The sequence below is a fragment of the Lissotriton helveticus genome, chromosome 4_1, assembly GCF_964261635.1.
Source record: "Lissotriton helveticus chromosome 4_1, aLisHel1.1, whole genome shotgun sequence".
Classification (NCBI taxonomy): Eukaryota; Metazoa; Chordata; class Amphibia; order Caudata; family Salamandridae; genus Lissotriton; species Lissotriton helveticus.
In genome coordinates this window covers 1,653,513,740-1,653,531,370 of record NC_136063.1, presented here as the reverse complement: position 1 = coordinate 1,653,531,370, position 17,631 = coordinate 1,653,513,740, and the positions used below count along the sequence as shown (strand labels likewise).

At 54.9% G+C, this 17,631-nt stretch overlaps 1 protein-coding gene across 26 annotated transcripts in view; it reads right to left on the bottom strand.

The window, feature by feature from the left end:
• Positions 1-17,631, bottom strand: part of CLASP2 (cytoplasmic linker associated protein 2) — a 2,039,150-nt gene that overhangs the window by 112,654 nt on the left and 1,908,865 nt on the right. For all 26 annotated transcript variants that reach the window (XM_078688301.1, XM_078688302.1, XM_078688307.1 and 23 more), the window contains one exon: positions 16,789-16,917. In XM_078688301.1, the coding sequence (XP_078544427.1) occupies positions 16,789-16,917 (129 nt within the window). The remainder of the gene's footprint in view (positions 1-16,788; positions 16,918-17,631) is intronic.

The following is a 17,631-nucleotide window of genomic DNA, read 5'->3' as shown; positions in this document are numbered from 1 at the left end:
CTGAGATGACTTTACACACCTTTGAAATTCCTAATAGGGCCAGTAACAGGTTATTAAACAGCACATAGTGTCATATAAATGCACACACCAATTTACTTTCATATACGAAATTCCAATGTGTCCAGACTCCACCTAAAGAACAAGCAACTTACTTTCGGTAAAGATATATATGTAAGAAACAAAGGTTAGTTAAAGATTACTTTCCTTAGAATCTCCCCCAGGCGTAAGACTGGACCGGGAAAGTTTTTTGTCAGCAGTACCCCTGCATGTCGGAAGGTGGTGTCGGTCGACTCCGTGCTCGTCATCGGTATTGTGGTTGCCGGGATGATGTTGCGGTAGCTACATAGAGGCCGCCCTCGCACGCTGACGTCAGTTCTGTAGATGACTTTCCATGCCAGAAGCACAGAGCCATGCAAGACACTGACCACTGGTGCACAAAACTAGGGCCCTAAAAAGATGTCCTTAACCCTAGAAGTGAGTTTGCAGAATGGGGAGGATGGGTGGGGCATCTATGTTTCTTACAACTACATTGTTCCCGAAGGTAAGTAACTTGTTCATCTGAAAGAAACAGTTTGTTATAGATTCCTTACCTTAGAATAGATACCCCAGTAATACCAACCCTAGAGGTGAGTCTGCGAACCAAGTTCACACAAGAAAGTCCTGTAGAACAGAACGGCCAAAGAAGCCTTCTCTCGGGACTTGGCTGTCCAGGCAGTAGTATTTCGTAAATGTGTGCAGTGATGCCCACGGAGCTGCCTGATACATGTCATTTAGGGGTACTCCTTGTCCCAAAGCAATAGTAGCTGCCGTTGCACTGGTGGAATGGGCGTGCAGCCCCACTGGAGGCTCCTTCTTAGCAAAAGAATAGCAGACTTTGATGCACAGAACGACCCACCTGGAGATGGCCACTTTATGCACGGCCCAACCTTTATTAGCACCAACGTAACCCACAAAGTGGTCGTCCACCCGGAATTGTTTGGTGCGATCCAAGTAGAAAGAAAGCGCAGGTTTTGGATCCAGAAGGTGGATCCTCTCTTCCTCTTTCGAAGGATGTGGAGGCGGAAAGAAGGTGGGCATAGTGATGATTTGGCCAATGTGGAAAGACGTAACCAACTTGGGAAGATAAGAAGGTCTAGTTCTAAAGACTACCTTGTCTGGATGGACAACCAGAAAGGGAAGCTTGGAAGACAGAGCTTTCAGCTCAATCCCCCTGCGTGCAGAGGTGATGGCCACCAGAAAAGCAGTTTTCAAAGTGAGAAGTCTGTGAGGAGAGTTATGCAGTGGCTCAAAAGGAGCGCACATAAGATATGTCAGAAATAAGTTCAAGTCCCAAAGGGGCATTACGAAGGGAACAGGAGTTAAAAGATGAGTAATGCCCTTAAGAATTCTATTTATGACAGAGGACTTGAAAAGAGAAGGCTGATCAGGGATCCTGAGGAAGGCTGAAATGGCCGAGAGGTAGCCCTTAAGAGTGCCCAGTGCTGAGCCCTGCTGGGCCACAGAAAGGAGGAACAAGAGAAACTCAGAAAGAGGGGCAGAAAGGGGATCCACAGCCTTTGCTGTGTACCACGCCACAAATTCATAACATCTGCAGGTGTATACCGTCTTAGTGGCGGGACTCCTGGCTGCCAAGATTACATCACCGACTTCGGTAAGCGGGTCGAACGACGTCAACTGCCACCGCTCAATCTCCATGGAAGGAGGTGGAGGCTGGACAGGTTCGGGTGGGGGACTGCCCCCTCCTGCTGCGACAGAAGATCCTCCCGAAGAGGCAGTCGGATTGGAGGATCGATGGCCTTGTTGAGCAGCTCGGGATACCAGACTCTTCGTGCCCCATCCGGAACCACAAGAATTACTTGGGCCTGGTCACGCTTGATCTTCTTCAGGACTCTGGGCAGAAGTGGTATAGGCGGAAAGACGTATAGAAGACTGCGACTCCAATTGCGACGAAAAGCATCACTTAGCGAGTACCGCCTTGGAAATGCCAACGTGCAGAATTGCTGACATTGCATGTTCTCTTGGGTGGCGGATAGATCTAACTAAGAAAGAGACCTTGCACCACCTTTGAGTAAAGACACCATTTGTGATCCATCATGCCCCAGCAGCGGAGTTTGCCTGCCCTGGCATTCAGTGAACCTGCCAAATGTTGAACAACCAGGGATATGCCCTGATGTTCCAGCCATGTCCAGAGGCGGAGGGCCTCTTGCCATAGGGTCCACAACCTCACCCTGCCTTGTTTGTTGCAGTACCACATTGCGGTGGTGTTGTCTGTGAACACCTGCGCTACTCTTCCCCTGACAGAGGGAAGGAATGCTTTGAGTGAAAGACTGATCGCCTGAAGCTCCAGAGGCCTCTGATCTCTGCCTCTCCCATCTCGCCACCCCATCCCAGAAGGGATAAGTCTGTTACCACTGTGTGTTCTGGTTGGGGAAGGGAGAGGGATCGGCCGTTCACCCAATCCTGTTTCATGAGCCACCACTGCAATTGTCGTGTAGTGCCCTCCGAGACATATTCCCCTGATGCTGCGCCCACTGGAACTTCAGGTCCCACTGCAGAGCCCGCATATGCCACCTGGCATGGTCGGCCAGTAGGATACAAGAGGCCTAACAGCCTGAAGGTCATCCTGAAGAAACTAGTGATAGGGGCTGGAAGATCGGAATAATAGCCCGAATATCCCGGACTCGCTGTTCGGGAGGATAAACCCGAAACTGTGTCGTGTTCAGAACGTGGAAGGACGTGACAACCTTTTGGTCCTTAAAACAACCTTGTCCGGATGAACAGAAAGGAAAGGAGGTTTGGAAGAAAGAGCCTGGAGCTCACTCACTCTTCTGGCAGAGGTGATAGCTACCAGGAAAGCCGTCTTGAGAGTGAGAAGACCAAAGGACAGTTATGAAGGGGCTCGAAGGGAGCGCACATCAGATACGTCAAGACAAGGTTTAAGTCCCATTGAGGCGTAATGAACGTCACAGGAGGAAACGTGTGCGTAATGCCTTTCATGAAACGGTTAACAATCGGAGACTTAAAAAGAGAAGGCTAATCTGGAAGCAGTAGAAAGGCGGAGATGGCCGAAAGATAACCTTTGATAGTGCCAAGAGCAGAGCCCTGTTGGGCCAAAGAAAGAAGGAACAAAAGGACTGCGGAAAGAGGAGCAGAAAGGGGATCCACAGACTTAGCTGTGCACCATACCACAAACTTGTTCCACCTGCAGGCGTATACCGTCTTTGTGGAGGGACGCCTGGCTGCCAGAATAATATATGGTATCAACAAGGACTAGCCAAGGGCGACCTAAATAGGACTCAAGGCTGTATTTATCAGCAGGCACCTAGTAGGTGTTTATGAAGCTCTCACCCACCAACCTGTGAAGCCGGTGAAGTAGTGTGGCTCACTGGTTAGAGGCGGCAGACCCGAGAGCAGAGGACGGCCCGGGACCAGGGTTCGATTCCCGGCGCGGCAGGTTTCTGGACCAGGGTCAGCGGACTCGATAATTCTCTCGCCTCGGTGCCCACTCTGATCAGCGATCACACTCGGCAACTCTGGGCATTAGCTTGCCTCATCTTCACTAACGGCCCCACCAGACCGCCGGGGATGCCTGGTCTCACCCTGGAGATACCCATTAAGGGACCATCTCTCAGGGAAGCCAGGAAGGGTTTCGCAGCGGTCGAAGCGCCTTGGGACCCTACGGGTAAGTAGTGCGCTATATAAATGCCTATACATTTACATTTACACCTAGTTGGTGGCATGCTTCATCATCGGGCCCACCCAGTGACACCTAGCGTGTCCCGGGTGTTCTACGACGCCTGATTACAGCGGAGCTGGTATGTTACTGAGAGTGCAGTGTGGTGAGTGAAGTCGTGAAGATTAAAACGGCTTCAGGGTGATCCCAGTACCCGAGGGTAAATTAAATTTTAATAACTGGGTCTCCGTGAGCGGTTAAAAACAAGGCAGTGGGCTGTTGTGGTGGTGAAGTTAAGACCACCTGCATCCGGTGTAGGTCGACATGTTTCAGCCAGTGCCTTTTGTTATGCTGGCTTTCCTCAGGACCATAAAAATGTGAGTGCAATATTAAAATATATTTTATTCTACTATTAAGTGAGTGTTAATCTATTATGTGTCGCACTCGCTAAAGTGCTCTTAGTGTATGGGGGGATTCACTTATCAAGCATACCTTAACATGTAACATGTAAGACAAGACATGTAGAACGAAACAGGACATACAGAAGAGTCAATTAGCATATGTCTATAGGTCACTAGACATTAGGCCTGTTTATAAGTGCTTCGTGGGGAGAAAGGACTATAGCACGGCGAAGGTGTAACAGCATGGGTGGTGCGGTTAGTGATTTTATCGGGAGATCATGGCGTGGTGAGGCTAGAGAGCGAGCATCACACACAGAGGTGGCATGAGCGTAAGTAAAAAAGGGTTCTCACGCTGGCGATTTGCCTGGAATGCCTCCTGGAGTGAATCGGCAAGGGGATTGACCCTGAAAGGGACCACTGAGAGTTAGAAACCTGTAAGGAGAGAAACGCTTACCCGGTGGATGCGTAGGGTTCAGCATACTCACAAGAGTGTCGGCCAATGCCTGGAGGGTACCTGTTGTGCCGCCATCAGCCTCCGGAACCTGAAGGAGTGTTGCGGCATTGTTTAAATACTGATCGTAAGTGCCGGCACCTGGAGGAGTGAAGAAATGGTAGAGAGACTCCCGTGCCGGTGCCCGCTGCTAGGCGCATGTGTTGAGTGGAGACACCATGGCGCGTGCGCAGTAAGGGCTAATATCTGCGCATGTGCGGTAGTTCCAGAATAATATCACAGACTTTCGGGAGGAAGATCGAAAGCTGTCAACTGTCGCCGCTCAATCTCCACGCATGGAGGTGGAGGCTGGACAGGTTTGGGTGGAGGACCGTCCCCTGTTGCTGTGACAGAAGATCCTCCCGAAGAGGCAGTTGGCTCTAGGGCTCGATCGCCATGTTGAGTAGCTCGGGATACCAGTATCTTCGTGCCCAATCCGGAGCCACAAGGATGACTGGGGTCCAGTCTCGCCAAATCTACTTCAGCTCTCTGGGCAGAAGTGGTATAGGCGGAAAGGCGTACAACAGGCCGCAGCTCCAATCACGACGAAAAGCGTCTCCGAGTGAGTGCCGCCTTGAAAATTCCAACGTGCAAAATTGATGACAAGATAGGTCTCTTTCAGCGTTCTCTTCGGTGGCGAATAGATCTAACCAAGGCTCTCCCCACTGCTGAAAGAGACCTGGTGCCACGTCAGAGTTCAGACGACATTTGTGATGCACAAGTTACTACTTGTGTAACGCTATATCTGTAAGAGACATTAGTTAGTATTAGATTCCTTACCTTAGAATATCCCCAGGTGTCAGACTGGATCCGGAAACTTTTGCGTAGCAGTACCCTTGCGCGTCGGTAGGCGTCGTCTGCGGCTCCGCGTCCGTCGTCGGCGTCGTGGGCGCTGTGATGACGTCGTCGGTGTACTTAGACGCCGCCTCCGCGTGCGGACGTCAGTTCTTAGACACAGCTTTTCCGCGCCAGAAACGCAGAGCCATGTTACAAAACCAACACTGGTGCCATTGAAACTAGGGCCCTGAAAGGGGTTAACCCTAACCCTAGATATCGGTTCGCAGAACGGGGAGGATGGGTGGGTCGGTAAGAAATCTAATACTAACTAATGTCTCTTACAGATATATCGTTACACAAGTAGTAACTTGTGCATCTGAAAGAGACACGTTAGTATTAGATTCCTTACCTTGGAATAGATACCCCAGCAATACCAACCCCGGTGGTGGGTCTGCCAACCAATAATCACACCAGAAAGTCCTGGAGGACAGAACGGCCAAAGAAGCCATCCCTCCGGACTTGGCTGTCCAGGCAGTAGTGTCTTGCAAACGTGTGCAGCGATGCCCACGTAGCTGCCTGACAGATGTCTTGTAAGGGCACTCCCCGGCCCAGGGCAGTTGTAGTCGCCGTGGCTCGGGTAGAGTGACCCCGCAATCCAACAGGGGGCTCCTTTTAAGCCAAGGGGTAGCATGCCTGGATACACAAGATGATCCACCGGGAGATGGTCCTCTTGTGCACCGCTTTCCCCTTCTTAGCGCCCACGTAACCAACAAAGAGTTGGTCATCCACCCGGAACTGGCGTGTGCGATCCAAGTAAAATGAGAGCGCACGTTTTGGGTCCAGACGGTGGAGCCGCTCTTCCTCTTTAGAGGGATGCGGTGGCGGGAAAAAGGTGGGCAAGGTGATAGACTGCCCGATGTTGAAGGCCGTGACAACCTCGGGCAGGAAAGATGGCTTAGTACGGAACACCACTTTGTCCGGATGGACGGAAAGGAAAGGTGGAGTACAAGAAAGGGCCTGGAGCTCACTCACTCTCCTGGCAGAGGTGATGGCAACCAGGAAAGCAGTCTTCAGAGTAAGAAGGCGGAGAGGACAGTTGTGAAGTGGCTCAAAGGGAGCGCACATCAGAAACGTAAGAACCAGGTTCAAGTCCCACTGAGGCATCATAAACGGAACAGAAGGGAACGTGTGTGTGATGCCCTTTAGAAATCTATTTACAATAGGGGACTTGAACAAAGAAGGTTGATCAGGCAGCCTCAGAAAGGCTGAAAGGGCAGAAAGGTAGCCCTTGATAGTGCCCAGAGCAGAGCCCTGCTGGGCAAGAGAAAGAAGGAAGAGAAGAACCTCAGAAAGAGGGGCAGCAAGAGGATCCACAGCCTTTGCTGTGCACCATGCCACAAATCTGTTCCACCTGCAGGGGTATACCGACTTTGTGGAGGGACGCCTGGCTGCCAGAATGACGTTACAGACTTCAGGAGGCAAGTCAAATGGCCTCAACTGTCGCCGCTCAATCTCCAAGCATGGAGGTGGAGACTGGACAGGTTCGGGTGGAGGACCGTCCCCTGCTGCTGCGACAGAAGGTCCTCCTGAAGAGGCAGACGAACTGGGGGAGCGACTGACATACTGAGTATCTCTGGATACCAGTACCATCGAGCGCAGTCCGGAGCCACAAGGATGACTTGGGCCCGGTCGCGCTTGATCTTCTTCAGCACTCTGGGCAGAAGTGGTATAGGCGGAAAGGCGTACAGTAGACTCCACTCGTGACGAAAAGCGTCTCCGAGCGGGGTGCCGCCTTGGAAATTCCAACGCGCAGAACTGATGACATTGCGCGTTCTCTTCCGTGGCGAATAGATCTAACCAAGGCTCTCCCCATTGCTGAAAGAGGCCTTGCGCCACGTCTGAGTTCAGACGCCATTCGTGATCCATCATGCACCGACGGCTGAGCTTGTCCGCCCTGGCGTTCAGAGAACCTGCCAGGTGTTGAGCCACCAGGGTCACGCCCTGGCGTTCCAGCCATTGCCAGAGGCGCAGAGCCTCCTGGCAATGGGTCCACGACCCCACCCCGCCCTGTTTGTTGCAGTACCACATGGCGGTGGTGTTGTCCGTGAACACCTGCACTACACTCCCCCGGACAGAGGGGAGGAATGCTTTCAGTGCTAGACGAATCGCCCGTAGCTCCAACAGGTTGATGTGGAGCCGGGCCTCCGCCGGAGACCAGAGGCCTCTGATCTCCGCCTCTCCCATGTGGCCTCCCCAGCCCTGGAGGGACGCATCCGTCACAACTACGTGCTCCGGTTGGGGAAGGGAGAGGGATCTGCCGCTGACCCAATAGCGGTCCGTGAGCCACCACTGCAGCTGTCTCGCAGTGCCCTCCGAGATCAGGACGTGGTCGGATAGGTTGCCCTGATGCTGGGCCCACTGAAACTTCAGGTCCCACTGCAGAGCCCGCATCCGCCACCTGGCGTGATGCACCAGCAAGGATGCAGGAGGCCATCAGCCCCAGAAGCCGCAGCGTCAACCTGACCGAGACCCGGGATAACGGCTGGAAGATGGGAATGAGAGCCTGAATATCCCGGACCCGCTGTTCGGGTGGATAAACCCGAAACCGCGCCGAGTCGAGAACCGGTCCGATGAAAAGGAGCTTCTGAGAGGGGCACAGGTGTGACTTCGGCACATTGATGGAGAACCCCAGCCGGTGCAGGAGGTCGGCCGTAGTCTGGACGACTGTCTGGGGCGAGCCCGCCTTTAACAACCAGTCGTCGAGGTAGGGGAAGACTGAAACCCCTAACCTGCGCAGATGAGCTGCGACCACCGCCATCACCTTTGTGAACACCCGTGGGGCGCTGGTAAGGCCGAAGGGGAGCACGGTATACTGAAAGTGCTCGTGGCCAACCGTGAACCGCAGATAGCGCCGGTGGGTCCGCAGGACGGGGATGTGGAAATAAGCGTCCTGCAAGTCCAACGCTACCATCCAGTCTCCTGGCTCCAGGGCAGCTAGGACCTGAGCCAGTGTCAGCATCTTGAACTTCTCCTTCCGGAGAAAGCCGTTGACGTTCCTTAGGTCCAAAATAGGGCGTAGGCCCCCTTTGCCCTTCTTGGGTACCAGAAAGTAGTGGGAGTAGCAACCACACCCTACGTCTGGCCCAGGAACGCGATCGATGGCCCCCTTGGCCAAGAGGGCCGTAACTTCCTCCTGCAGAAGTCGCAAATGATCCCCCGATACACGGTGGTTCTGCGGTGGCATGGCTGGAGGAGTCGCCTCGAAGGGGAGAAAGTAGCCCCTTTGGACGATCTGCAGCACCCACCTGTCCGAAATGACGGTGCGCCAGTGGAGGTGGTGATGGCGAACCCTGCCCCCCACAGGCGTCACATGGGCCTGAAAGCACGGACTAGGAGGGTTTTGAGGCGGATGCTGCGGGGGAAGGTGTGGACTGACTTCGCCGTTGTCCCCGACCGCCGGGACGGCGGTTCCCACGGCCACCACTGCGTTGGGTATTACCCTGCGGAGCGTGGCTGGCAGCACGTGTGGGTACACCCCTTCCATGGCCACGAAAGGAGTGAAAGGCAGCTGATTGCTGGCGCGGGGCTGAGAGGCCCAAGGACTTGGCCGTAGCCCTGGAGTCCTTAAAGCGCTCGAGCGCATGGTCTGCCTTGTCGCCAAAGAGGCGACGGCCATCAAACAGCATGTCCATCAAGGTGTTCTGGACATCGGCCGAAAAGTTGGCGGACCTCAACCAGGCGTGACGTTTGACCGCCACCGTCGTTGCCATCGCTCTACCCAGTGAGTCGGTGGTATCCAGCCCACACCGTATAGAATATTTGGCTGCATCCCGGCCCTCCACAAGGGCTTGGCCGAGTTTGGCCCGTACCTCCAACGGACACTCTGGCAGCACTTCTGCAACCGTATCCCACAGAGAGTGGGTGTAGCGGCCCAAGAGGCATGCGGTGTTGGAAGACCGCAGTCCCAGACTAAGGGACGAGAAGATCTTTTTGCCGTACTGCTCGTACCTCTTGGATTCCCTGTCCGTCGGTGCCGACGGGAATGCGGTCTGCGAATTGGAGGCCTGGATGACCAGGCTCTCGGGGGTAGGGTGGGTGGACAGGAAACATGGGTCGCCCGGTGTTCGGCGGTGGCGTCTGGCCACGTTCCTATCTACGGGCGAACCCGTAGCGGGCTTGGACCAAGTGCCCAGAAGAACGTTGGTTAAGGCCTCATTAAAGGGCAGCAGAGGCTCGGCCGAGCTTGACTGCGGTTTAAGGACCTCAGTGAGGAGATTAGTCCACATGACCGCGTCGGGGAGCTCAAGGCCCAAGGCCTTGGCAGCCCTCATCAACACCACACTATAGGTTGCCCCCTCCTCCGAAGACACGGTAGGAGGGGAGACAAAACCAGTGTCTGGAGAGGTGTCCAGGCCACTGGCCTCCCCAAGGTCTCCTGCCCAGTCCTCATGAGACTGACACTCTCGGGTCAGAGGGTCCTCAGACCCCTCCCAATCCCCTTCATCACCCATCTCCTGAAACTCAGGGTTCTCAACTAATGGGGCCTGCTCATAGAAGTGAAACTCCCCAAACGACGTCTGGAGCGGCGCCCATTGGGGCCGTCCCGACGTCGGAACAGGAATGAAGGGGGCGTCGGGGACTGCGCCGCCCGAGGACGGCGCCGGAGGCGACACCTGATGGTCCGACGCCGGGGAGGTCGTAAGGTCCACCGGCGACGATCCAGATCCCGAAGAAGGTCTAGCGGCGTCCCGCGGCGCCGGGCCCGAAGGCGCCGGCGGCGCCGGGGCAGCTGTACCCTGCGGCGCCGGGCCCGAAGGCACCGGCGGCGTCGAGATAGCAGGAACCTGCGGCGCCGGGCCCGAAGGCGTCGGGGCCGAAGCACCCGACGGCGTCGGGGCCGAAACCCCCAACCCGCTAGAGGCCCCAAACGGGTCCGCTGGGCCCGAAGGCGCCGCGGAGCCCGTCGGAGGAGAGAGTTTCCTCATGGCCATGAGGAAGAGCTCGATCTCCTCCGGCGGAGCCGCATGGGCGGTGTCACCCAAACCCCCGGCCGCATCGCGCGAGCGTCGGGGGGAGTCCGCAGAGCGATGATGCCTCTTGGACTTCTTGTGCTTCTTACCTGACGACGACTTCGACCCGAAGGAGTGCGGCCTACTCTCGGAGCTGTGGTGGCTCCGAGCCCGTGACCTGTCCCTCGACCTCCTGTGGGACCGAGACCTCTCGCGGCGCGGGCCGACTGCCGGCGTTCGAGTCGCCTGCGGGACCGCTCCCGCCTGGCTTTCGAAGAGAGGGCCCGGCAGTAGGAGCAGGCCTTGTCGTCGTGATCGACGCCTAGACAAGTTAAACACAGGTGGTGAGGATCCGTGACCGACATCATGCGGTCGCAATCCTCGCAGTGCTTAAAGCCGGGCATCCCTACGGCACCAATCGGAGTCGAAAGACTTCGAGAAATGATCAAAAAACGATCAAAAAGTTAGTCAAAAATTGACTAGGGTTACTGCTTTTTCCAAATCTGCGCTTGCTGGCGCGGAAAAAAGAAGAACTGACGTCAGCACGCGAAGGCGGCGTCTAAGTACTCCGACGACATCATAACGGCGCCGACGACGGACGCGGAGCCGCAGACGACGCCTACCGACGCGCAAAGGTACTGCTACGCAAAAGTTTCCGGATCCAGTCTGACACCTGGGGATATTCTAAGGTAAGGAATCTAATACTAACGTGTCTCTTTCAGATCCATCAAGCACTGGCGGCTGAGTTCGTCTGCCCTGGCGTTCAGAGAACCTGCCAGGTGTTGAACCACCAAGGTAATGCCTTGATGTTGCAGCCATGTCCAGAGGCGCAGAGCCTCCGGACATAGGGTCCAGGACCCTACCCCGCCCTGTTTGTTGCAATACCACAGGGCGGAGGTGTTGTGAACACCTGCACCACCCTACCCCAGAGGGAAGGAATGCCTTCAGTGCAAGTCGGATCGTCGAAAGCTCCAAATGGTTGATATGGAGCCGGGACTTCACCGGAGACCAGAGGCCTCCTATCTCCGCCTCTCCCAAGTGGCCTTCCCATCCCAGGAGGAACGCATCCGTCACCACTGTGTGTTCCGGTTGGGGAAGAGAGAGGGATCTGCCATTGACCCAATCGCGATTCGTGAGTCACCACTGTAATTGTCGTGCAGTGCCCTCCGAGATCTGGACATGATCGGACAGGTTGCCCTGATGCTGCGCCCACTGGAACTTCAGGTCCCATTGCAGAGCCAGCATATGCCATCTGGCATGTTGCTATAGCAGCATGCAGGAGGCCATCAGGCCCAGGAGCCGGAGGGTCATCCTGACGATAACACGGGATAGAGGCTGAAAGATCTGAATCATAGCATGAATATCCCGGACTCGCTGCTCGGGCGGATAAACCCAAAACTGTGTCGCATCCAGAACCGCTCCGATGAAGGGGAGCTTTTGAGAGGGACTCAAGTGCGACTTTGGCACATTGATGGAGAACCCCAGCAAATGCAGGAGGTCGGCCAGAGTCTGAAGGTGGGTGACAACTGCCTGGGGCGAGCATGCCTTCAACAACCAGTCGTTGCGGTAGGAGAAGACTGACACCCCTGACCTGCGCAGGAGAGCTGCGACCACCGCCATCACTTTCTTGAACACCCGAGGGGCAGTGGTAAGGCAGAAGGGGAGCACGGCAAACTGAAAATGCTCCTGGCCTACTGTGAACCGCAGGTAACGCCGGTTGGCTGCCAGGAAGGGGATGTGATAATATGGGTCCTGCAAGTCCAACGCTACCATTCAGTCTCCAGGGTCGAGGGCAGCTAAGACCTGAGCCAGAGTCAACATCTTGAACTTCTCCTTCTGGAGGAAGCGATTGACGTTCCTGAGGTCCAAGATGGGGCGCAAGCCCCCTTTGTCCTTCTTGGGGACCAGAAAGTAGTGGGAATAACAAGTAAGTGCTACTTCTGGCCCAGGAACGCCCTTGTTGGCCCCCTTGGCCAAGAGGGCCATAACTTCCTGTTGGAGAAGCACAAAATGATCCCCCGACATGCGATTGAACTGAGGTGGCATGGCTGGTGGGGGGTAGACTCGAAGGGGAGGGAGTAACCCCTCCGGACGAGTTGCAGCACCCACTTGTCTGAAGTGACAAAATGCCAGTGGGAAGGTTATGTCGAATCCTGCTGCTCACTGGCGTGGGATGAACCCCAAAGCTCGGACTAGGAAGGTTTTTGTGGCTGATGCTGCGGGAGCGGAGGTGGACTGACCGGCACGCTGGCCCCCTGTGCCGCCACGGTGGCCTCCACGCCCACGGCCGTGCTGAGTTTGGTTCTGCGCAGGCTTCTGACTGAGCGAGCGGCAGGGGCGCCCCTTCCGTGGCCACAAAAAGTAGACGTGGCCGGGCGCGTGGTGGAGAGACCCAAGGACTTGGCTGTAGCCCTGGAGTCCTTGAAACACTCCAACGCACTGTCTGCCTTATCGCCAAACAGGCGAGTGCCATCAAAAGGCATGTCCATGAGGGAACTCCGGACATCCCCGAAAACCCAGTGGACTGTAGCCAGACATTGCGACGCAGGGCTACTGTTGTGGAGCTCGATCGCCCTAAAGAATCCGCGCTGTCTAGGCCACACCGAATGGCAAACTTCGCGGCATCCTTTCCCTTCGCCAGAGCCTGGGAAAGTACAGACTGAAACTCCTCCGGACACTGGGGCAGTGTCTGCGCCACTGTGTCCCACACAGCGTGAGAATAGCGGCACGAACTGCATGAGGTGTTAACTGACCGCAGCCCCATCCTGGCAGAGGAAAATAAACTCTTGCCAAACTGCTCTGGGAAGTGGAGGCCTGAATGACCAGGCTCTCCGGAGAAGGAGGATTTGTCGGAAAGGCCAGGTCACCCAGTGCCTGGCGATGACGCCTGGCTAGGTTCTTATCCACAGGAACCCCTGTGGCTGGCCTAGACCGGGTGCCCATCAAAACATCCGTCAAGGCCTCATTAAACGGGAGCAGAGGTTCCATAGAACTTGCCGCCGGCAGAAGCACTTCAGTAAGGAGGTTGGTCTTATGAGTGACAGTAGGCAGATCAAGGTCAAGTGCCTCATCTGCTCTACGGAGCACCATAGTATACTTGGCGCCTTCCTCCATGATTGCGGGAGGAGTCATGAATCCAGGCTCGGAGGAGAGGTCAAGGCCACCTGCGTCCTCCGAGCCTTCCACCCACTTATTTCCAGACTTGCACTGGCGTGCAAGAGGGTCTTCCGATCCCTCCCAGTCATCCCCCTTCCCCACATCCCGTGGTACAGGTGGCGGGGAGGCACAGGGGAAAACAAGTGCTCCAATTGCGCTGGGAACGGCGCCGGGCACGGCTCCATTTCCCAATTAGGGTCCCGAGGCCGTAGCAAAATTGCCCGGAAATTCGGGCAAGGGCGGACGTGGAACAAACGGAACTCACGGCGGCACCGGGAACAGAGCCGCAGGGGGCGCCGGAGCCACCGGCGGAGAACCCTGAGGCGCCGGAGCCGCCGGTGGAAGACATTGCGGCGCCAGAGCAGACGGCGCGCCGAAGGCGGAGCCGGTGGCAAGCAAGGGCCCTCAAAAGGGACCAAAGGCGCACCGGCGGGAGCACTAGGCCTGAAAAAGCGGTCCATGGCGCCGCTTATGGACCCGGATAAGGTGGGTAGGCTGCGGGACTCCTAGGCTCCAACGGAGCCGCAGTGGATGAACCCCTGGCCCCCTCGTCCGGAGACCGACGGGGGGATGTCGGAGAGCGAACACGTGTCTTCGACTTTTTCTTGTGACATTTCTTACCCGATTCCGAAGGTGAAGATTTAGACCCCGAGGAGCACTGGTGATGGCTCTGCGGTCTGTTCCTTGAGCGACCCCTGGACCTTGAATGGCGCAGAGACGACTGCCTGGCTTCTAGCAGCTTTCGGGACCGGTCCCGCAAAGCCTTCGGAGCCATGGCCAGACAGTCGGAACATGACCGGGAGTCATGGTCGCGCTACAGACAGTAGAGACAAATGCCGTGGGGGTCGGCCACCGACATTGTACGGCGACAGGCCCGCAGGATTTAAACCCAGGGATCCCTTCGTGGCACCAGGAGTCAATGACTCAAAAGAAGTGGAGACAAAAGTCCCAAAAAGTAAGTCAAAAAGTGACTAGGGTACGTGCTCTAACCGGATCTGCACTTGCTGGCGCGGAAAAAAAAGAACTGACGTCAGCGCATATGGGTGGTGCCTAAGTAGTCTCCGTGATGTCATCTCGGCGCTTACGACACCACCTATCGACGCGCAGGGGTACTGCTGACGAAAAACATTCCGGATCCAGTCTGACGTCTGGGGATATTCTAAGGTAAGGAATCTATCACTAACGTGTCTCTTTCAGATATGCAGCCCACAGCGGATAGTAAACTTTGCTGCATCTTCCCACGGCAACTGCACAGGAGAGTATGGCCCGGGTCTCCTGCGGACACTGAGGCAGCACCTGCACCATCGTATCCCACACAGAGTGGGTGTAACGGTCCAACAGAAATGCAGTGTTTAATGACTGCAGTTTCAAGCTGGCGGAAGAAAACATTTTCTTCCCAAGGTGGTCCAGCTTTTTGGATGACCTTTCCATTGGCGCAGTAGGGAAGGTGCCTTTATAAGTGGAGGCTTGAACCACCAACCTCTCGGGGGTGGGTGTTTGGAGAGGAAAGTGGGGTCACCAAGGGCCGGGCAGTGGCATTGTGCAATCGTCCTGTCCACAGGAGCCCCTGGGTTGGGACTGGACCACGTGCCTAAAAGGACGTCCGTGAGCCATCATTAAACGGCAGCAGGGTATCAGAAGAGCTTGCTGCTGGATGAACGACCTCTGTCAGGAGGCTAGTCCTGACTGCCACCGTAGGTAGCTCGAGGTGGCGCGACTCACCCGCCCTACGCAACACCACTGCGTATGACGCTCCCTTCTCAGTAGCCACAGTAGGAGGAGACAACATGCCAAGGTCTGGTGAGGTATCCAAACCACTGGCTTCCCCCAGTTCCTCTCGCCAGTCCGGTTTGTACACCAACTGGTCGGTTAAAGGGTCCCCAGAGCCCTCCCAGTCCTCCTCACCCTCCTCTGGCTGCCAATCTGGTCTCAAACAGCCAGGGTAGAACAGGGGCACAAACGTACCCGCCGGCGTCGGATCTGGCTTCGCTCGATGCCGGTCCGACTCCGTGTCTACCTCGAGGTGGAGGCCGGGGTCAACGTCGGCTGGGGACACAACTGACGCCGGTGGCGGGCGTAGTGCCGGTGGAATTGGCACCAGGGTAGGCGTAACGAGGTCGACCGCTGCCGATCCGGATCCAGGCCTAGATCCAAGGATACCCTGGAGTGCTGAGGCCGAAGCCATCGAAGGCCCAGGGCCCCCAGCCGAATCCATGGGGCCCGAAGGCGCGCCCGCAAAGTCGAACTGCCCAAAGATGGCTTACATCGCTTCGTACAACTGACCAAGCTGGGCAGGGGTTGCTCCTGGTCCCGGGAAGGGGGGAAACCCAGAGCAGACCCTAAGGGCTACGCACGTGGAGCCATGGGAGGGGCACCACCTTCATTCCTTGTCGTGTCGGCAGACGGACGGGGAGAAGTCAAAGAGCGACTATGCTTCTTTGACTTCTTTTTGTGCTTCGACTTACCAGACCCCATGTGCGACCGGTCCCTCGACCTCCTCCGCATCCGGGACATCAACCGGCACGGAGCCGACTGCCGGGCCTCGAGTAGCTTTCGGGACCGCTCCCTCAAAGACTTCTGGGCCATGGTCCGGCAGTTGGAGCGCGACCTGTGGTCGTGCTCCAGGCAGTAGAGGTACAAGTGGTGCGGATCAGTCAAGCCTTAAAGACGGGCATCCCTCGTGCACCAGGAGTCCTGAGGACTCTAAAAACAACAAAGTCGACAAAAGTCGAGAAAAAAGGTCAGTCAAAAAATGACTGGGGGTACCGCTCTCTCCGGACCTGGCGCGGATAAAGAAAGAACTGACGTCAGCACGCGTGGACAACGTCTATGTAGCTACCACGACGTCCTCCCGGCAATCACAATGACGAACGCGGAGACGACCGATGCCACCTTCTGACGCCCAGGGGTACTGCTGACGGAAAACTTTCCGAATACAGTATGACGACTGGGGGAGATTCTAAGGTAAGGAATCTATAACAACCTGTTTCTTTCAGATTTCACTATTACCAAATGTCATACCATAGAACAGTTCGCATGGTCAAATTATATACAAACATTTGAGCACCCATAGGCCACAGATTAGAGATAAGCCAGAACAATAAGTACACTTTTTTATTCAGTTTCTTAATATAAAGATACCTAGAAACAGCAGAAAAGTTCCACTGAAGGCCCACTTCTATTGCGAATGCAAAACTCTGCTTTTTCCCCAGAACTATTTCCCTTGATGCACATTACAAAGAACATATTAACATTTCAGGAAGCCTGGCCTAGTGTCCTTACCTCTTTATGAGGATCCTTATGCGCCTCCAGTGTCTTCATAATGGTTAACTCCGCATAATTCTTGAATCTGGCTGGTTGATACCTCAGAATTTCTCTTAGGACCCGCAAAGCCAAAGCTCGGATTGAGTACTAAAGTTTATAAAATAATTGTATTATTTTCTCTCAATAAATATTCAAGTAGATACAAAGTTGTAGAAAATTCACATTGCAAGCAACATTAAATAGTCCCACTTAACTTTAGATTTGAGAAGGTCTAATATCAGTAGTAGTTCTGACTAGGACTCATACTAGAACCAGGTTTTCACAAAGTATAACAATAAGAATAATTGTTCATGATGCTTTTATGTTTGTGACAGAGTCACTGCAGCGGAAATACGAAACACCGTTTTTTCGAAAATAAGGGGTGAAAGGTCCTGATCCCTTACTCGCCGTAGATTTGAGCAGCAAGATATTCTTGTTTAGTTCCTGCCCATGAGAGGGGGAAACCCCTAACCCCCTAATATGTACAAAGTTCAAAAGGATTGTCTGGGCAAGGATAGTTATATTATTCTTTTCAGAAAAAAATTCCAGTCACACACTGGCTTTTTGGTGTGAATTCTTTATGAGAGAGTCAATTTACAATCACGGACGCGACCCAGGACCGGCATTATGCTTTAACACAAAATCCTAGGACCTATTGAAGGCTTTACTTACTCTGACATTTTTTCTTGTCTTACAAAAACGCCCTGAGGAAGCCCCAGGCTGGCAGGCCATGTAAGGGGGCGAAACACGTGTTGGCTCTTCTTCCACTCACTCTCGAGAAGAGAGTGATTATTCTCTCAAAGAATTCACACCAAAAACCAG